Source organism: Choloepus didactylus, chromosome 4, assembly GCF_015220235.1.
Source record: "Choloepus didactylus isolate mChoDid1 chromosome 4, mChoDid1.pri, whole genome shotgun sequence".
In the NCBI taxonomy this organism is placed as follows: domain Eukaryota; kingdom Metazoa; phylum Chordata; class Mammalia; order Pilosa; family Megalonychidae; genus Choloepus; species Choloepus didactylus.
In genome coordinates, this window is record NC_051310.1 from 169,611,925 (window position 1) to 169,634,652 (window position 22,728).

The following is a 22,728-nucleotide window of genomic DNA, read 5'->3' on the forward strand; positions in this document are numbered from 1 at the left end:
CCAGAAAATATGGAGAATCCAACTCCAAACACACAAATCAAGATATCTGAAGAGACACAGCACCTCGCACAATTAATCAAAGAACTACAATCGAGGAACGAAAACATGGCAAAGGATTTAAAGGACATCAAGAAGACCATGGCCCAGGATACAAATGACATAAAGAAGACCCTAGAAGAGCATAAAGAAGACATTGCAAGAGTAAATAAAAAAATAGAAGATCTTATGGAAATAAAAGAAACTGTTGGCCAAATTAAAAAGACTCTGGATATTCACAACACAAGACTAGAGGAAGCCGAACAACATCTCAGTGTCCTAGAAGCCCACAGAACAGAAAATGAAAGAACAAAAGAAAGAATGGAGAAAAAAATCGAAAAAATCGAAACAGATCTCAGGGATATGATAGATAAAATAAAACGTCCAAACTTAAGACTCATTGGTGTCCCAGAAGGGGAAGAGAAGGGTAAAGGTCTAGAAAGAGTACTCAAAGAAATTGCTGGGGAAAACTTCCTCAACCTTCTACACAATATAAATACACAAAGCATAAATGCCCAGCGAACTCCAAATAGAATAAATCCAAATAAACCCATTCCGAGACATACTCTGATCCGACTCTCAAATACTGAAGAGAAGGAGCAAGTTCTGAAAGCAGCAAGAGAAAAGCAATTCACCACATACAAAGGAAACAACATAAGACTAAGTTGTGACTACTCAGCGGCCACCATGGAGGTGAGAAGGCAGTGGCATGACATATTTAAAATTCTTAGAAAGAAAAATTTCCAACCAAGAATACTTTATCCAGCAAAACTCTCCTTCAAATTTGAGGGAGAGCTTAAATTTTTCACAGACAAACAAATGCTGAGAGACTGCCCATAGAAGACCTGCCCTACTTCAGATTCTAAAGGGAGCCCTACCAACAGAAAAACAAAGAAAGGAGAAAGAGATACAGAGAATTTTAACAGACATATATAGTACCTTACATCCCGAATCACCAGGACACTCATTTTTCTCTAGTGATCACGGATCTTTCACCAGAAGGGACCATAAGCCGGGACATAGAACAAGCCTCAATAAATTCAAAAAAAACAAAAACAAATTGAATATACTCAAAGCACATTCTCCAACCACAATGGAATACAAATAGAAGTCAATTTTTGAACTGTAACTCCACTATTTACTTCCTACATGATATAAAATACACAAACTCTAAGGACAAATCAGTGGTTTTGAACTCAATGTAAAATACGTAATTTTAGACAACTATATAAAGGTGGGGGAATGAAGGAGTATAGGAACATAGTTTATGTGTCCTATTGAAGTGAAGGTGGTATCAAAGGAAAACAAGATTGATATGGATTTAAGAGGTTAATTTTAAGCCCCACAGTAAACACAAAGAAGTTATCAGAGAATATAACCATAGAGATGAAAAGTAGAGTTTGGGTTAAGAGAAATGGGGGAAGGGGCAATGGGGAGTTAAGAAATGAGTGTACGGTTGCTGTTTCAGGTGAAGGGAAATTTCTAGTAATGGATGGTGGGAAAGAGCATTACAACATTCTAAATGTGATTAATCCCACTAATGGAAGGCTAGGGAGGGGGTGGAATGGGAAGATTTAGGCTGTACATATGTTTCCACAACTGAAAAAAAAAAAAAGACAGCCGAAATAGCTGACAATTAAATGCCAAGGATGAACTGGGATGGGATTGGGGGATAGAGGACAGGTGGCTCAAAGAGACACAGTTGAGATACAAGGAAAAGGAAGTATAGAATGTAAGCTTTGTATCATTGCTGAATCTCTTGTACTTCTTAGCTGCGCTTAATGGGATTGCATAAAAGAATGTTCTTGTTCATGGGAAGTGTATATGTGAATTATAGTGTATGTTCAAGGATGTGTGCAGCTAGCTCTCATATGTTCAGAAGACAGAGCAATAGATGATGGATGATAGATAGGGAGGTAAGGAGGGAAAGAAATAGTGATTTGACAGCATGTTAAAGTTGGTGGATTGAGCTATCAGGGGAGGGGTGTCAGGGTATGATGGAATTGTGTATGGGGTTAGTATTGTTTTTGCAACTGTTCCTATAACTTTGAATTTATTTCAAAATAAAAAAAAAACATATGATACTTCTCAGGATTTTATGAGATTTGTGGCATTTGTCATTTTTTTGTGTTTTCTTTTTCCTTTTAAACAAACATTTTATGTTTCTACCAAAAAAAAAAAAAAAAAAAAGATAGTCACATCCTAATCCCTGGAACCTGTGAATGTTATCTTATATGGCAAAAAAGGACTTTACAAATGTGATTAAAGATCTTGAGACAGTTAGATTATCCTGGACTATTCAGGTGGGCTCTTATGTTTTCATTGGCTAGTTAAACATTACGTGAACACAAATGATAATCAACCTGGTTGGTTATAAAAATACAGAATCCCAGACCCCATTGCAGACCTATTGAAGCAGAATCTTCAAGGGGAAGGGACTTAAAATCTGTAATTAGGAACACCAATCTAGATTTTCAGGGTTTTTCTTGCCTTTACATTTTGTCAAAATTTCATCTCAACTGTTGATATTTCATTTTTAAAGATTATATAAAATATTTTGCCAGATTTCATATTTATATTTTTGTTTTTGGATTTGTTTTTTTTCCAAGTGTGTTGGAAAACACACTTTTCAGGGATTTCTACATTGGAGTACCTATTAATTTAGTCTTCCAATTTAAGACTATTCCAAATTATTAAAATATTTTTCTCTCCCATTTCCTTATCCTTGTATACCAAATAAACTACCCTCCCACCCCCTTTTTGGATAGTATAACACTCAGCTTTTTTATTGCAAATGTTATCAATATAGAATATCCCTATATTATACATTTAACACTTTTGAACTTGGAGTCAATTTGGGGGGGTATAATTTACACATAATAAAATGCAGAAGTCTAAGTATACACTTTGAAGAGTTGCAACAAATATATATACCCCCATCTATCACCATAATCAAGAAATAGAACATTTCTAACATCCCCCAAAAGTTCCCTCATTCCCCTTTAACAACTTTACTTTTATGCCTCTATTTCTTTACTTTCTAAGTTCTCTCTTGTATACCTATATGCTATCCATTCAACCTTAACGGTTAATAATTTGATCTACAAGGTTTTTTTTTTTTTTTTTCTCATTCTTAAATTTAACATCTGATTCTAGAACTGATCACAGGAACATGTGAATGGATCACAAATGTGGTCAAAGCAAAATGGTGACTGTGAGATTCTGACTTCTTTAATTTACATGATAAGTTCAAAAAATCAGCTAAAGTGTTTATTCTGATATTGCATCTTCCTATAGTCAATTCCTACATACTTTTACACACCTAATAATTCTTTCCCACTTCCTGAGCTTTTGGAGAAAAGTAGGTATAAAGGATTTTTTTTTGACAATAAGATTAGCTTTGCATACTAAGGCTTTTTTTAAAGTTCTGTTTCTAGTAACTAAGATGTATAACGGGAAAGCCAGACTCTGAAAAGAAATCAGCCCCCAAATAATACAGAATTTTCAGTGAAAGTTAATACGCTATCATATTTTATCAATTCTATATGCATATTTTTTCACATTTTAACATATCCAATATAAGGATGTAGCAAGGTTATAGTCTGAATGGCAAAATTTTTCTTTCTAGTGGTACATAAAAAAAGATATATCTCTCAATCCATTGTACCTTAGATTTGATAAAATATTATACTGTATAGCATATAATAATCTCTTTATTAAGTATTACTCACATAAAATGTACGCAAATTTTCCAGATAGACTTTATTCTGTTTAAAGAAAAGTAAATAATTTTAAAGAGTTTTTATTAAGGGAAAGTCAGAGCAAACAACTTGTGATTTACAGACATTTAATTAACCTTCTCTAACTATTGAGTTCAGTTTGTCTGAGAAAGTTTCTAATTAGACTACATTCACTGGTTTAATCCTTATCTGGGCTGACAAACTTTATATTTCTTTTGCCAGAGACTGACTAGGTTAAAAATTTGTGTCACTGGTCAAGGACTAGGACAGAGAATATGGAGTAAGCAACACAAACAGAATATTATCAGAAAAAAACAAAGACACTGCCCTATTGCTGACAGATTAATTCTCAACACATAATTGGCAAAGAAGACATTCACTACTACTCACTATATTGACTAGTTTACTATAAGGTACCTGCCTCAGAACATTCCTAAAAAAACAGATGTTCATCTTTTGCCAGAAAAGCAAATGTATGGAGATAGGGATGCATGGATGGATGGATGGATGGATGGATGGATGGATGGATGGACAGTGAATGGGGATGGAAAAAGAGGAGGGAAGGACAGAGAAGGAAAGAAAGGGAGTCAAAGGAGGGAGGAGAGAAAGAAGGAAAATTCTAATTTGTATTATTACAACAGCCTCCCAAATGGTCTCTTGCTTCTGTCCTTGCCCCTCTTCAATCTATTCCCTACAGAGCCACTAGAATGGTCCCATTAAATTAGAAATCATTTCTCTGCTCAAAACCTAAGGGGTTCCCACTTGAGAAAAGCCAAAGTCCTTACAATGGCCCACCAAGACCTATAAAATCTGCAACTGATGGTATCTCTCTGACTAATGTAATATTACTTCTGGCCCACTGCAGTCTTACCATATGGTCTCCTTTTTATTCCTTGAACACACAGGCATACTCTCATCCCAGGAGTCTTTGCACTTACTATTCCTCCTGCCTGGAACACACCTATCTGCATGGCTCATTCCCTCATTTCCTTCAAGTCTTTATCAAATGTTGCCTTCTCAGTAAGGCTTTTCCTGGCCACCTTACCTAAAATTCCAATTCAACCTCCCTTCCAAACAATTCCTTCATTTTTTCATAGCACTTATTCACCATCTAACATATTTTACTTATTTTTAAATGTTCCTTCCTGACTGGAATGTCAGCTCCTTGAGGACACAGATTTTTGCCTATTTGGTTTATTGCTATATTCCCAGTGGTGGCCCTGAAAAAATATTTGTTGAATGGAAGGGAAAGAGGATAGAGAAGAAAGAAAGCTGGTAACCTTAACTGGGCTAAGAAACTGTTCTCAGGTAATTAAAGTACAATCACCGAAAACCCTATGAGATAGACAAAAGCAAATTCCATTAAACCAAATTACACACCTATCTAACTCCTAGCTCAGTTATGATTTGGGAAGTCCTGCGATACGGCGTTTCTATTATTTATGTATGCCTGGTATACTAAGCAATCAAATCAATGGTTATTTATACATATAATTTCTGGAACTTGGCATTTGCAACCATAAATTTCTTTTCACATAACATACCAGAAACAACAAAACATTATCACATGTCGGTGACACTTCATCTGTATTACTAATACATACCAATGTTGGCTACCTATGTGTTTCTTGGATATCAGAGTTAATACTATTGGTAGAACAAATGTACCACTTTACTCGTTTGGTAATACATCAATATGTATTTGTTTAATACACTTTTTTCAATGAACTTACATGCAAACAACTGTGCTAGGTATTATGAAGGTTATAAAGTGAACTAGAAACCCTGCCTTCAAAAAATCTGTAGGAAGACAATAAAACTTATGTAATAAAACACAAAATTAAGTGATTCCTATTCTCTTCTATCTGCCACTTTTACTACATCTACAACTTGACCTTACTGACACCTCCAGTCCTGTGACCTTTCTATTTATTTCTAGTCTGGCAGTCGCCTCTCTCCTTCACTCCTTTTTTAATCTACTTCATGATGTATCACCCCAGTATCGTTCCTGCTGGTGTCTTCAACTCTCTCGCTCTTTTTTTTCCCTTGTAACATGTGATTTTTTAAAAAATTTTACTTTGAAATAATTTCAAACTTACAGGACAGTTACAAAGTAATACAAACCCCATACAGAGAACTCCAACACATCCCTACTCAGATACCCAGATGTGCCAACTTACAAGATTTTACTATAATTGCCATATCATTCTTTCTATTTATCTATTTTCTAAACATTTAAGAGTAGGTTGTGTACATAATGCTCCTTAAACACTTAATAATTACTCAAATGTAATTCCACGTACATTTCCTAAGAACAAGGATATTCACTTATGTATCCACCTTAAGTAGTTAGCAAGTTCAAGAAATTTAACATTGATCAATTTTATTGATTATACTTATAGTCTTATAATTATAAGATTAAAGCTTATAGCATATAATCCAATTTCTCTCATGTCCCAGTAATACCTTTTGGGCATTTTCTCCTTCATGGTTAAATCTAGACCAGGATCATGCTTTGCTTTATTTAGCTGTATCTCCCCCCTTTTTTTAAACTGTGGAAACATAACAGGAATTTTCCCATCTCAACCATTCCCAAGTGTGCTGGTTTGGAACTGTTATGTAGCCCACAAAATGCCACATTCTTTTAATCCATTTCTGTGAGTGCAGACCTGTTGTGGGTGGGACCTTTTGATTAGGTTGTCTCCATGGATGTGACCTATTCAATTCAAGATGGGTCTTAATCCTTTACTGGAGTCCTTTGAGAGAACTCACAGGAGAGAGACTTTAGAAAGAATACGCCCTGGGAGAAGCAAGAAGGACCCACAGAAACTGAGAGGGCCATTTTAAAACCAGGGCCCAGGAGAGAAGGACCAGCAGATGTCACCATGCTTTCCCATGTGACAGAGGAACCCCAGATGCCAGCAGCCTTTCCTCACAAGGCATCAAGAAGGAAGATTTCCTCTTGATGCCTTAATTTGGACATTTTCATGGACTTAGAACTGTAAATTTGTAAACTAATAAATCCCCATTGAGAAAGCCAACCCAATTTTGGTATACTGCATTCCAGCAGCTTTAATGAACCAAAACAGATTCTGGTACCAGAGAAGCAGGGTGCTGTGATTGGCAAATACCAAAAATGCTGAAACAGCTTTATAAATGGATAAGTGGAAGATTCTGAAAGACATGTGAGATGCTTGACAGAAAAGGCCAAGACTGCTTTGAAGAGACCATTGGTAGAAATAAGGACACTAAAGGTACTTCTACTTCTGTGAGGCCTTAGACAGAAATGATGAATGGGTCATTGCCAACTTGGAAGAAAGGAGATCCTTGTTTTAAAGTGGCAGAGAATTTGGCAAAATTGAGTACTGGTGTTGGATGGAAGAAAGAATTTGAAAGCAACGGGCTTGGATATCTAGCTGAGGAAATTTTCAAACTAACTGTGGAACATGCAGCTTGGCTTCTCCTTGCAACTTATGGTAAAATGCAAGGGATAGGCTAAGAATGGACTCCTGGGTACAAAGAAACCAGATATTGATAGTTTGGAAAATTCTGAGCTTTTGGAAAATGAGTCCCCAGAGAATAGTGCCCTATGTGAGGATTTAACCAAACATGGAACCATTCAGCCGTTCCAGGACAAGCCAGGATTGGAAATGGAATTATCCAGAAAGGATGTGAGGTAAGTCTATTGTCTGACAGTTGGGATCCTTAGGTGCTGCATATGAAACCAAGTTTTTTGCAAGATCTGTATGAACAGAACTACTGCCAGACTGGACTATTCGGGACAGAAAAGGGACAGACTGAAGGAAACATAAATTCAAAGGCAGAATCATGGAAATTGAGGTTGGAGCAAAGACCCACCCATGCACATGGAAAGGGTGAGTTTGCCCCTGGGTTTGCAAAGGGTGGACCCCCCGCTCCATTGTCTGGGAGTGCTGCGGCCTCAGAGCTCTCAGATGCCTGCGAAATTGAGAGGAGCTTGATGGCCCCCCTGTTCAGGAAGAATGCTGCTGCCCCAGGCCTCAAAGAGGGTAGAACACATTCCCCTGGGATTGGGGAAAGCCTGGCCACCACCCCACTGTTCTGAGGGGTTAAGCATGTGCCCCTGAGATGACAGAAAAGTACAGCTGCCACCCAGATGCTTGAGGGTGGGGCTGAGAACAAGCTGGTCTCCCCAGTGTTTGGAGAAATTTGAGGCCTCACCCCAGCGTTTGGAGAGGGCAGGGCCACTGCACAAGCCCTTGGAGAGGGTGGGACTGCTGCTCTCTCAAGCCTCGAGGATAAAACGTCATCTTATAAATGACTCTCAGACCTTCAAATCTAATGAAGAATGCCCTGCAGGTTTTTGGAACTTGTTTGGATCCAGTTACCCCTGTTTTCCTATCAATTTCTCCCTACGGCAATGGGAATGTTTATCCTATGGCTGTCCCTCCTTTTGTATATTGGAAGCAGATAACTTGTTCTAAGTTTCATAGGTCCACAGCCAGAAGGGAATTCTTAGGACAAACCATACACAGGTATGGGTGCTGCATATGAAACCAAGTTTTTTAACTGATTTTGATGACTCTGTATGTAATATTGTTATTGAAATGATTTAAGGCTTTGGTGATAGTGATAAATGAGTATATTTTGTATATGGCAAGAACATGTCTTTTGGGGCTCCAGAGGGTGAAATGTGCTGGTTTAGAACTGTTTTGTACCCCAGAAAATGCCATATTCTTTTAATCCATTCTTGTGAGTGCAGACCTGCTGTGGGTGGGACTTTCTGACTAGGCTGTTTTCATGGAGATGAGATCCATCCAAATCAAGGTGGGTCTTAATCCTTTACTGGAGTCCTTTGAGAGTTCAGGGAGACAAAGAAGCCTGGAAAGAAAACACCCCAGAAGAAGCAAGGGCCCACAGAAACTGAGAGACCCAGGGTCCAGGAGAGAAGAACCAGCAAACATTGCCACGTACCTTCCCATGTGGCAGAGGAATCCCAGATGCCAGCAGCCTTTTCTTACAGAAGGTTTCTTCCTTTTGATGCCTTACTATGGACATTTTCATGGTTTCAAAACTGTCAATTTCTGTATATTTGTAAACTAATAAATCCCCACTGAAAAAGCCAACCCATTTTTGGTATATTGCATTCCAGCAGCATTAGCAAACCGAAACACCAAGCATACATTTCAGTGGGATTAATCACATTCACGATGTTGTGCTACCCTTGCCACCATGTTACAAGAACTTTCCCATCATCCCAATACACTAAAACCTAAAAAGGGATATCTATATAGTGCATAAGAATGCCCACCATAGTGACCTCTCAACTCCATTTGAAATTTCTCAGCCACTGAAACTTTATTTTGTTTCATTTCATTTCCCCCTTTTGGTCAAGAAGATGTTCTCAATCCCACAATGCCGGATCCAGGCTCATCCCCAGGAGTCATAACCTGAATTGCCAGGGTGATTTACACCCCTGGGAGTCAGTTCCCACATAGGCGGCAGGGCAGTGAGTTCACCTGCTGAGCTGGCTTAGCTAGAGAGAGGGAGCCACATCCGAGCAACAAAGAGGTACTCTGGGGGAGACTCTTAGGCACAATTACAAGTAGGCTTAGCCTCTCCTTTGCAGTAACAAGCTTCATAAGGGCAAATCCCAAGATAAGAGGGTTTGGCATACCAAACAGTCAGTCCTCAATGTTTGTGAGAACATCAGCAACAACCCAGGTGGGGAAGCCCGACATTTCCACATTTTCCCCCAGCTCCTTGGGGGGGGGGGGGCAATCTCAGCCATTCTTGATTAATAATTCCTAAACTTGCATCACCAACTCAAATTTTTGTTTTAAGTTCCCAATCAGACTTTCAAGCCACTACCTAGACTTACCCACCAGGATTTAATCACTTACTAAACAACTGTTTGAGTGGCTTCAATGTGCCACAGTCTTAGGTGCTAGGGATATAGCACTGAAGAGATAACAATTCTCACCCTTACTGATCTTACATTCTAGTTGATTGGGTGTGTGTGTAGGTTATATGCCTGACAGGCAATTTAAATTCAACATATCTGAAATCAAATTCATCTTACCCTCTAAACTTGCTCTTTTCTCCTCTATTCCTCATTTTCTCCTTCTCCCCTGCCTAGCCTATGTTCTTAGTCACTAAGCTCTGCCAGTTCTATTTCCTAACATCTCTTTGCTAGGTCCCCTCCTTCATCCCCACTTCCACTGCCTTAATTCCAGCTTCATCAATTCTCAACTGGACTGTTACAATAACTTTTAAGTGGTTTCTGCTTACTTCAGAGTAAAAGTCTAGAATGCTATTTTCATTTGGGCATGTCTTTCTCAGCTTAAAATCCCTCAGGGCCTCCTGTGCTCTGAAGTCTTTATCATTATACACTTTACCATCTGTCTGTACTACCCATATCTACCTTTGCAAGCCCAACACCCAGTAAGAACAGGTGCTCCTGCACCAAATTACCTATACATGCTATCCTCTCTACTGACAAGCACTCCCTTCTTCTTCCCCTTTCCTGAGAACCTAAAAATCTCCTGATCATAGTTGAAAGTTCAGTTTTTATACATACAGTTCTATGAGATAAAACTTCAGTGGATTAAAATTCAACTGAAAATTTATCAGGCCAAGTCCATGTGCATAATAAAGTGTCTGAATCAGTGTTACTGTGCTTTAGAGATATAAATAACAAATAAACTTTAAGGCTTCGTTCATTTACATGCTAGCACAATGCTTAAGAGCTCAGTCCTAAACTGGACTGCCTCTATTTGACTCTAGCTCATACTGGCTGTATGACCTTGGGCAAGTTACTTAATTTCTCTGAACCTCAGTTTTTCTTCCCAAAGTAGAAATAATACTAGCAGCTATCTCATAGGGATTTGAGAATTTAGTTAATGTATGGAAAGTCCCTGGCATGCAGTAAACACTATATAACTATTTAGCTATTATTATGTCTTCACAATTAACCCTTCCCCCAAAGTTAAATACTCCCTCCTTTGTACTACCCACAGCACTCTATCACAGGGGACTGTCATTGTCTCTCTCACTACCCTGTGAGGGTCTCAGGTACGGAACTTTGTCTTGTTCACAGCCAACATAATGTGTGTCACATTTTTATCTGAGATAACTATCAATAAATTTTGTTCAAGCTAAATGTTACGTAAGTACAAAGGAAAATACAAACATCTGGACTGAGTCTTGAAAGGTAAGTTGAATTTTAAGTGAAAGAAAGGGTGAGAGGGAAAAAAAAAACACTCTACAATGTTGAAACAGCACACATAAAGCAAAGTAGAGGTGATTAGGCAATGACAAGTAGACTACAGTGTACCCTGGGTGTTTGAGGGGAACAAACTGAGAAACAAAGCCAGCCAGAAAGACATTATGAACAGTGTTGAATACTAGCTTAAGGTGTGCTTGGATCTTATTCCAAAAGGAATGGGGTCGACATAAGTCCTTTTGACTAGTGGTGCCATACGATTTAATCATTCTAGTTATGTAGCCAGAAAAAATGTCAAGATTGGATTGGAAAGTAGACTAGAAATAAGAGACCAATGACGGGTACTGCCATAACCCAGGCAAGAAGTAGGAGGACCTTAACTGGGGTCATGCAAATGAAAATAAGGGAAAATATAAAAACTTTCTGAAGGTGAAATTAACTGGCCTCAGTGACTGTTTTGATGTAGAGATGAAGGATATGATTCAGAGATTTCTCGCCTGTGTGACTGGAAAACGATGCCATTAACGAAGATAAGAAATACAGATAATACAGATAAGGCTAGGAGTCCAGGAGAGGTGTAGTTACTCCACCTAAAATAATTTTTGAGAACAATAAACATGTTATTTAAAATTCAAATCAAATGCTAAGAAAGAATTATGCCATCCACTGGCATGTACTTGTCTTCTTTGACAAGCACATCAGAGCAAAATGTACCCAGTTCAAAAGCCTCATTTGTTTACTAAGTAATATGCTACAGTACTTCATTTTGGAAAAAAAAAATCCTACTATGTAGAGGTATGGCTGAAGAGATCAAAAAGTGTCCAGTAATTTCAATGCTGTGTCATCTTAAAGCCTATTTTTTAAATTTCTCACAAGACAATACTCTCTTAAGGCTCTAAGTAAAACCAAATCAGGCAAGATGGCAGACTGGTGAGCTGTATGTTTTAGTTACTCCTCCAGGAAAGTAGGTAAAAAGCCAGGAACTGCGTGGACTGGACACCACAGGGCAATCTGTCTTTGGGCATACTTCATACAACACTCATGAAAACGTGGAACTGCTGAGATCAGCGAAATCTGTAAGTTTTTGCGGCCAGGGGACCCGCGCCCCTCCCTGCCAGGCTCAGTCCTGGGGGAGGAGGGGCTGTCAGCTCCGGGAAGGAGAAGGGAGAATTGCAGTGGCTGCTCTTATCGGAAACTCATTCTACTGATTCAAACTCCAACCATAGATAGACTGAGACCAGACACCAGAGACTCTGAGAGCAGCCAGCCCAGCAGAGAGGAGACAGGCATAGAAAAAAAACAACACGAAAAACTCCAAAATAAAAACAGAGGATTTTTGGAGTTCTGGTGAACACAGAAAGGGGAAGGGCGGAGATCAGGCCTTGAGGCGCATATGCAAATCCCGAAGCAAAGCTGATCTCTCTGCCCTGTGCACCTTTCCTTAATGGCCCTGGTTGCTTTGTCTATTAGCATTTCAATAACCCATCAGATCTCTGAGGAGGGCCGTTTTTTTTTTTTTTTTTTTTTTTTTTAAATCCTTTTTGCTTTTTCTAAAACAATTACTCTAAGAAGCTCAATACAGAAAGCTTCAAAGAATTGAAATTTGGGCACGTCAAGTCAAGAGCAGAACTAAGAGAGCTCTGAGACAAAAGGCAATAATCCAGTGGCTGAGAAAATTCACTAAACAACACAACTTCCCAAGAAAAGGGGGGTGTCCGCTCACAGCCACCATCCTGGTGGACAGGAAACACTCCTGCCCATCGCCAGCCCCATAGCCCAGAGCTGCCCCAGACAACCCAGTGTGACGGAAGTGCTTCAAATAACAGGCACACACCACAAAACTGGGCGTGGACATTAGCCTTCCCTGCAACCTCAGCTGAATGTCCCAGAGCTGGGAAGGGGGAGCAGTGTGAATTAACAGAGCCCCATTCAGCCATCATTTGAGCAGACTGGGAGCCTCCCAACACAGCCCAGCAGCCCAGAACTGCCCTGGGGGGACGGCACTCACCTGTGACATAGCACAGTCATCCCTCAACAGAGGACCCGGGGTGCACAGCCTGGAAGAGGGGCCCACTTGCAAATCTCAGGAGCCATACGCCAATACCAAAGACTTGTGGGTCAGTGGCAGAGACAAACTGTGGCAGGACTGAACTGAAGGATTAGACTATTGCAGCAGCTTTAAAACTCTAGGATCACCAGGGAGATTTGATTGTTAGGGCCACCCCCCCTCCCCGACTGCCCAGAAACACGCCCCACATACAGGGCAGGCAACACCAACTACACACGCAAGCTTGGTACACCAATTGGGACCCACAAGACTCACTCCCCCACTCACCAAAAAGGCTAAGCAGGGGAGATCTGGCTTGTGGAGAACAGGTGGCTCGTGGACGCCACCTGCTGGTTAGTTAGAGAAAGTGTACTCCACGAAGCTGTAGATCTGATAAATTAGAGATAAGGACTTCAACTGGTCTACAAACCCTAAAAGAACCCTATCAAGTTCAGGAAATGCCACGAGGCCAAAAACAACAGAAAATTATAAAGCATATGAAAAAACCGGACGATATGGATAACCCAAGCCCAAGCACCCAAATCAAAAGACCAGAAGAGACACAGCACCTAGAGCAGGTACTCAAAGAACTAAAGATGAACAATGAGACCATAGTACGGGATATGAAGGAAATCAAGAAGACCCTAGAAGAGCATAAAGAAGACATTGCAAGACTAAATAAAAAAATGGATGATCTTATGGAAATTAAAGAAACCGTTGACCAAATTAAAAAGATTCTCGACACTCATAGTACAAGACTAGAGGAAGTTGAACAACGAATCAGTGACCTGGAAGATGACAGAATGGAAAATGAAAGCATAAAAGAAAGAATGGGGAAAAAAATTGAAAAAATTGAAATGGACCTCAGGGATATGATAGATAATATGAAACGTCCGAATATAAGACTCATTGGTGTCCCAGAAGGGGAAGAAAAGGGTAAAGGTCTAGGAAGAGTATTCAAAGAAATTGTTGGGGAAAACTTCCCAAATCTTCTAAACAACATAAATACACAAATCATAAATGCTCAGCGAACTCCAAATAGAATAAATCCAAAAAACCCACTCCGAGACATATACTGATCACACTGTCAAACATAGAAGAGAAGGAACAAGTTCTGAAAGCAGCAAGAGAAAAGCAATTCACCACATACAAAGGAAACAGCATAAGACTAAGCAGTGACTACTCAGCAGCCACCATGGAGGCGAGAAGGCAGTGGCACGATATATTTAAAATTCTGAGTGAGAGGAATTTCCAGCCAAGAATACTTTATCCAGCAAAGCTCTCCTTCAAATTTGAGGGAGAGCTTAAATTTTTCACAGACAAAGAAATGCTGAGAGAATTTGCTAACAAGAGACCTGCCCTACTGGAGATACTAAAGGGAGCCCTACAGACAGAGAAACAAAGACAGGACAGAGAGACTTGGAGAAAGGTTCAGTACTAAAGAGATTCGGTATGGGTACAATAAAGGATATTAATAGAGAGAGGGAAAAATATGGCAAACATAATCCAAAGGATAAGATGGCCGATTCAAGAAATGCCTTCACGGTTTTAACGTTGAATGTAAATGGATTAAACTCCCCAATTAAAAGATATAGATTCGCAGAATGGATCAAAAAAAATGAACCATCAATATGTTGCATACAAGAGACTCATCTTAGACACAGGGACACAAAGAAACTGAAACTGAAAGGATGGAAAAAAATATTTCATGCAAGCTACAGCCAAAAGAAAGCAGGTGTAGCAATATTAATCTCAGATAAAATAGACTTCAAATGCAGGGATGTTTTGAGAGACAAAGAAGGCCACTACATACTAATAAAAGGGGCAATTCAGCAAGAAGAAATAACAATCGTAAATGTCTATGCACCCAATCAAGGTGCCACAAAATACATGAGAGAAACATTGGCAAAACTAAAGGAAGCAATTGATGTTTCCACAATAATTGTGGGAGACTTCAACACATCACTCTCTCCTATAGATAGATCAACCAGACAGAAGACCAATAAGGAAATTGAAAACCTAAACAATCTGATAAATGAATTAGATTTAACAGACATCTACAGGACATTACATCCCAAATCACCAGGATACACATACTTTTCTGGTGCTCACGGAACTTTCTCCAGAATAGATCATATACAGGGACATAAAACAAGCCTCAATAAATTTAAAAAGATTGAAATTATTCAAAGCACATTCTCTGACCACAATGGAATACAATTAGAAGTCAATAACCATCAGAGACTTAGAAAATTCACAAATACCTGGAGGTTAAACAACGCACTCCTAAACAATCAGTGGGTTAAAGAAGAAATAGCAAGAGAAATTGCTAAATATATAGAGACGAATGAAAATGAGAACACAACATACCAAAACCTATGGGATGCAGCAAAAGCAGTGCTAAGGGGGAAATTTATAGCACTAAACGCATATATTAAAAAGGAAGAAAGAGCCAAAATCAAAGAACTAATGGATCAACTGAAGAAGCTAGAAAATGAACAGCAAACCAATCCTAAACCAAGTACAAGAAAAGAAATAACAAGGATTAAAGCAGAAATAAATGACATAGAGAACAAAAAAACAATAGAAAGGATAAATATCACCAAAAGTTGGTTCTTTGAGAAGATCAACAAGATTGACAAGCCCCTAGCTAGACTGACAAAATCAAAAAGAGAGAAGACCCATATAAACAAAATAATGAATGAAAAAGGTGACATAACTGCAGATCCTGAAGAAATTAAAAAAATTATAAGAGGATATTATGAACAACTGTATGGCAACAAACTGGATAATGTAGAAGAAATGGACAATTTCCTGGAAACATATGAACAACCTAGACTGACCAGAGAAGAAATAGAAGACCTCAACCAACCCATCACAAGCAAAGAGATCCAATCAGTCATCAAAAATCTTCCCACAAATAAATGCCCAGGGCCAGATGGCTTCACAGGGGAATTCTACCAAACTTTCCAGAAAGAACTGACACCAATCTTACTGAAACTCTTTCAAAACACTGAAAAAAATGGAACACTACCTAACTCATTTTATGAAGCTAACATCAATCTAATACCAAAACCAGGCAAAGATGCTACAAAAAAGGAAAACTACCGGCCAATCTCCCTAATGAATATAGATGCAAAAATCCTCAACAAAATACTTGCAAATCGAATCCAAAGACACATTAAAAAAATCATACACCATGACCAAGTGGGGTTCATTCCAGGCATGCAAGGATGGTTCAACATAAGAAAAACAATCAATGTATTACAACACATTAAAAACTCGAAAGGGAAAAATCAATTGATCATCTCAATAGATGCTGAAAAAGCATTTGACAAAATCCAACATCCCTTTTTGATAAAAACACTTCAAAAGGTAGGAATTGAAGGAAACTTCCTCAACATGATAAAGAGCATATATGAAAAACCCACAGCCAGCATAGTACTCAATGGTGAGAGCCTGAAAGCCTTCCCTCTAAGATCAGGAACAAGACAAGGATGCCCGCTGTCACCACTGTTATTCAACATTGTGCTGGAAGTGCTAGCCAGGGCAATCCGGCAAGACAAAGAAATAAAAGGCATCCAAATTGGAAAAGAAGAAGTAAAACTGTCATTGTTTGCAGATGATATGATCTTATATCTAGAAAACCCTGAGAAATCAACGATACACCTACTAGAGCTAATAAACAAATTTAGGAAAGTAGCGGGATACAAGATTAATGCACATAAGTCAGTAATGTTTCTATATGCTAGAAATGAACAAACTGAAGAGACACTCAAGAAAAAGATACCATTTTCAATAGCAACTAAAAAAATCAAGTACCTAGGAATAAACTTAACCAAAGATGTAAAAGACCTATACAAAGAAAACTACATAACTCTACTAAAAGAAATAGAAGGGGACCTTAAAAGATGGAAAAATATTCCATGTTCATGGATAGGAAGGCTAAATGTCATTAAGATGTCAATTCTACCCAAACTCATCTACAGATTCAATGCAATCCCAATCAAAATTCCAACAACCTACTTTGCAGACTTGGAAAAGCTAGTTATCAAATTTATTTGGAAAGGGAAGATGCCTCGAATTGCTAAAGACACTCTAAAAAAGAAAAACGAAGTGGGAGGACTTACACTCCCTGACTTTGAAGCTTATTATAAAGCCACAGTTGCCAAAACAGCATGGTACTGGCACAAAGATAGACATATAGATCAATGGAATCGAATTGAGAATTCAGAGATAGACCCTCAGATCTATGGCCGACTGATCTTTGATAAGGCCCCCAAAGTCACCGAACTGAGCCATAATGGTCTTTTCAACAAATGGGGCTGGGAGAGTTGGATATCCATATCCAAAAGAATGAAAGAGGACCCCTACCTCACCCCCTACACAAAATTAACTCAAAATGGACCAAAGATCTCAATATAAAAGAAAGTACCATAAAACTCCTAGAAGATAATGTAGGAAAACATCTTCAAGACCTTGTATTAGGAGGCCACTTCCTAGACTTTACACCCAAAGCACAAGCAACAAAAGAGAAAATAGATAAATGGGAACTCCTCAAGCTTAGAAGTTTCTGCACCTCAAAGGAATTTCTCAAAAAGGTAAAGAGGCAGCCAACTCAATGGGAAAAAATTTTTGGAAACCATGTATCTGACAAAAGACTGATATCTTGCATATACAAAGAAATCCTACAACTCAATGACAATAGTATAGACAGCCCAATTATAAAATGGGCAAAAGATATGAAAAGACAGTTCTCTGAAGAGGAAATACAAATGGCCAAGAAACACATGAAAAAATGTTCAGCTTCACTAGCTATTAGAGAGATGCAAATTAAGACCACAATGAGATACCATCTAACACCGGTTAGAATGGCTGCCATTAAACAAACAGGAAACTACAAATGCTGGAGGGGATGTGGAGAAATTGGAACTCTTATTCATTGTTGGTGGGACTGTATAACGGTTCAGCCACTCTGGAAGTCAGTCTGGCAGTTCCTTAGAAAACTAGATATAGAGCTACCATTCGATCCAGCGATTGCACTTCTCGGTATATACCCGGAAGATCGGAAAGCAGTGACACGAACAGATATCTGCACGCCAATGTTCATAGCAGCATTATTCACAATTGCCAAGAGATGGAAACAACCCAAATGTCCTTCAACAGATGAGTGGATAAATAAAATGTGGTATATACACACGATGGAATACTACGCGGCAGTAAGAAGGAACGATCTGGTGAAACATATGACAACATGGATGAACCTCGAAGACATAATGCTGAGCGAAATAAGCCAGGCACAAAAAGAGAAATATTATATGCTACCACTAATGTGAACTTTGAAAAATGTAAAACAAATGGTTTATAATGTAGAATGTAGGGGAACTAGCAGTAGAGAGCAATTAAGGAAGGGGGGAACAATAATCCAAGAAGAACAGATAAGCTATTTAACGTTCTGGGGATGCCCAGAAATGACTATGGTCTGTTAATTTGTGATGGATGTAGTAGGAACAAGTTCACTGAAATGTTGCTATATTATGTAACTTTCTTGGGGTAAAGTAGGAACATGTTGGAAGTTAAGCAGTTATCTTAGGTTGTCTTTTTCTTACTCCCTTGTTATGGTCTCTTTGAAATGTTCTTTTATTGTATGTTTGTTTTCTTTTTAACTTTTTTTTTTCATACAGTTGATTTAAAAAAGAAGGGAAAGTTAAAAAAAAAAAAAAGACAAACAAGGAAAAAAAAAAAAAAAAGATGTAGTGCCCCCTTGAGGAGCCTGTGGAGAATGCAGGGATATTCGCCTACCCCACCTCCATGGTTGCTAACATGACCACAGACATAGGGGACTGGTGGTTTGATGGGTTGAGCCCTCTACCATAAGTTTTACCCTTGGGAAGACGGTTGCTGCAAAGGAGAGGCTAGGCCTCCCTGTATTTGTGCCTAAGAGTCTCCTCCTGAATGCCTCTTTGTTGCTCAGATGTGGCCCTCTCTCTCTGGCTAAGCCAACTTGAAAGGTGAAATCACTGCCCTCCCCCCTACGTGGGATCAGACACCCAGGGAAGTGAATCTCCCTGGCAACGTGGAATATGACTCCCGGGGAGGAATGTAGACCCGGCATCATGGGATGGAGAACATCTTCTTGACCAAAAGGGGGATGTGAAAGGAAATGAAATAAGCTTCAGTGGCAGAGAGATTCCAAAACGAGCCGAGAGATCACTCTGGTGGGCACTCTTACGCACACTTTAGACAACCTTTTTTAGGTTCTAAAGAATTGGGGTAGCTGGTGGTGGATACCTGAAACTATTAAACTACAACCCAGAACCCATGAATCTCGAAGACAGTTGTATAAAATTGTAGCTTATGAGGGGTGACAGTGGGATTGGGAATGCCATAAGGACCAAACTCCACTTTGTCTAGTTTATGGATGGATGTGTAGAAAAGTAGGGGAAGCAAACAAACAGACAAAGGTACCCAGTGTTCTTTTTTACTTCAATTGCTCTTTTTCACTCTAATTATTATTCTTGTTATTTTTGTGTGTGTGCTAATGAAGGTGTCAGGGATTGATTTAGGTGATGAATGTACAACTATGTAATGGTACTGTAAACAATCGAAAGTACAATTTGTTTTGTATGACTGCGTGGTATGTGAATATATCTCAATAAAATGATGATTTAAAAAAAAAAAAAAAAAAAAAAACCAAATCAGATTGTTTTGGTTCAAATATGATGAAAATTTAAGGCTGCACAGATATTTATTTAAAAATGTTGACTCTAATTTTCCTTACTTGCTAGCTTGTATAAAATGCTTGCATGACTATTTGTGAATCTGTGACATTCCCTCTGCAATTCAAATCAAATATGCACTTTATGCTTCTTCTCTATCAAGATTCTTTCTTAAGAGCTGGAAGAAGACAATCTAAACTAAAAGTGCAATGCCTAAAAATTCTAATCATGACAATCTATTTCTATCAGGACAAACAGAATATAAGGAAATTTAAACAGGCCAGATATTTCTGTTCCTGAAATGGGGAAATCACAGGATAACACTGTGCAGTAGTAATTAAACTTCAGTGCACAAAAGAATCTTCTTGGGTGTTTGTTTAAAAAGCATATATCTGCCCTTCTCCCCATCTTGGGAGCCAGGACTTAGGAACACCTTGTTCATTTTGATTTTTATTTTAAAAACACCCCCAAGTAATTCTGCTGCAAATGTTTCAAGACTGAGAAACAGGCTCACTGGCTCTGAAGTCAGAGAACTGTGGTTTAAAGTCCAGCTCTCCCACTTAGCAGCTGTGTGATCTCAGACTACTTAGCTTTTCTGAGGTTCAGATTTCTCTTATGTAAAAGGAGGTACTAAAAGCTTCACAGGGACGATGAGGGAGAATAAAATGAAACAGTGCTTTACAGTGCTTAGCACAGTGCCTAGCTTTAATTATTATTATGATTCATACGGTCATACAGGACAAAATAAGGAAGAATGATGTGTACATAATCATTCTAAAGGCTTTCTAACTCACGGCAATGCTTTTTCCATTTTCATAATAAAATTTCCTCTACAAGATTCTACAAGAATCTCCTGGTCAGGCATGCTCTTTGTCTCCCTCTTCCTTCAATTTTGTAATATATGAAAAAAGTTTCTGACACATTACTTAAGTGCTTCCAGTTACTTCTATCAGCAAAACTTATCAAAGTCATAACAACATGAACACAAAATCTTCATCAGAAAATCCTAGAGTCACTTTTCATATTATCAACATAAATACTCAAAAAATTATTTTTGCTGAATATCAGTCAGATTTTACAAGAAAGCAAATCATGTTTGCTTTTCCTGGTAGACCACATAAAGAAGGTCAGTTAAAAAAAAGTTTGTTAATTGTACTGTAAGCAATTCATCTCATTTCATTACATAATTTTGCTGGTTTCTCCTATTTTAAAGTTCAAAATACAATTTATAAATGGTTGTCTAACTCCATGCTCTTATACCAAAAGGTACATATCCACATTTACACACACACACATACATTTTGTTTTAAAATTCATTAGAAACTAAAATTTTTTGGAACTAAAAATTCTAAACGGAGCTTTTCTGTAAGGAGGGAAATTGACAGAAATTTATTAATTTAACATGCATAAAAGTATGCAGACATCCTCTACATCTTTCTTACCATTTGAAAGTTTTATAAAGGTCATTAGTTAATAAGAACTACTTCATCTCATTAAAAACAATAATAATAATTTCCTACATTATTTTATCTCCTAACAAAAATCCACAAAAGCTTTCTCATTATTTAAGAGGGTAAGTGAAAGCAAAATGGGAAACTAATGCGTAGGCTGTTAAATGTGAAGGAACCATGGAATCTTGCTGAGGTGCAATTATCATATATCAATATTTTTCAAGTGTTCACTTGTACCAGGATCTATACAGATTACTACTCTTCAGTCAACACAAATGGGGGGAAGAGTGTGGGCCCTTTCTCAAGTGGAAGCCAACTCGCCTCAAAACCAAGCAACCCTGCAAATGCTGTATTTTTCGGATATTAGAAAAAGTACAAAATACCATGGACTACCAGCGTTTTGCAAAACCTCGGAGGATACTGCCGAGGAGTTAAGATTCGCCGACTGCAGACATCCTTGCAAAATAATAATTCAGAATAAGCCTGTACTGTACTGTATCCATTGTAGAAGGACCGAGGGTGGAAGGGAGTGGACTCGAGTGGTCCACATGAGGAGAAAATTAAGGGCACCGCCGGAAAGGTCTGATGGGTTTTCAGGCTCCCAAAGTGACGGGGTTGGGGCTCGTGAGCTCTGGCCCCATCTCCATTTCCCCACTGCACCCCGACTGGGTCGGGGAAGAGGTCTGCCGGGCAGGCTCGAGCCTGACCGCGGGACGCGGAAGCGGCCGCTGGACCCCGGGAAATCGAACGAAGCGGCCCCGAGAGCGGAAGGGCTGCAGGAGGGCGGGGCTCGACTGCGGCGAGAAAATCGAAAGGAGAACAGCTAATAGGGGTTGCCTCGCGGCCTGGGACCCGTCTCCGTATCACATCCAGGGCCGACACGGTGAGAAATGGTACCGCAAGTGAAAAGAAGACAGAACTTACTCCGCGGTCCTCCTCGGAGAGGAAGTCGGGGCCGTCGTCCAGGCCTTCCTGCGGGGTCAAGGGGGCCCGGCGTGCCAGAAGAGAGGGTGGGGTGGGGGAAACACAAAGTGAGACATTAGTACCAGGCCGTCGCTGCCCCCGTGCCCGCCCCGCGCCCCGCGCCCGCTGCCCCCACCGTGCGCCCGGGGCTCGGCGCCGCGGAGAACACGCACCATCATGGCTGCTCCGAGGCGAGGGCTAGCGCAGGCGCGAACCTCACCGCCTGCCGGACGGAGCAGGCAGCGACGGGAGGGGTGGGGCCGGATGGGCGGGGTTTTAGGGTAGCCCCTCTCTGGCTTGGTGCAGGAGTCCGGGCTTCACCATCGAGGAAGGCGGTGGACTACGAGGTCCTCACCCAAGTTAGAAACGCCCAAGCCCCGGGAGAGCTCAAAGGCCTAGAACCAGGTGGCTAGGAGTCGTTAGCCGCTGGCCGGGTCTGACCTGAGGGCCACTGTCCAATTCCTTTGCCATGAGGATTTTGAGCTAGACCCCTGAACGAGAACTCAAGCAGGCATCCTTCAGAAACCACAATAAAACATCTTTGTATTTGCCACACGATAATTAATCA

The 22,728-nt window shown here is 39.6% G+C and overlaps 1 protein-coding gene across 2 annotated transcripts in view; it reads right to left on the bottom strand.

The window, feature by feature from the left end:
• Positions 1–22,381, bottom strand: part of SNX6 (sorting nexin 6) — a 92,291-nt gene extending 69,910 nt beyond the window's left edge. For both annotated transcript variants that reach the window (XM_037834804.1, XM_037834803.1), the window contains exons 1-2: positions 22,334–22,381; positions 22,122–22,169 (exon numbers count right to left, since the gene is read on the bottom strand). In XM_037834804.1, coding sequence (XP_037690732.1) covers positions 22,122–22,169; positions 22,334–22,339 — 54 coding nt within the window. In that variant the 5' untranslated portion in view covers positions 22,340–22,381. The remainder of the gene's footprint in view (positions 1–22,121; positions 22,170–22,333) is intronic.
• Positions 22,382–22,728: the final 347 nt, after the last annotated feature.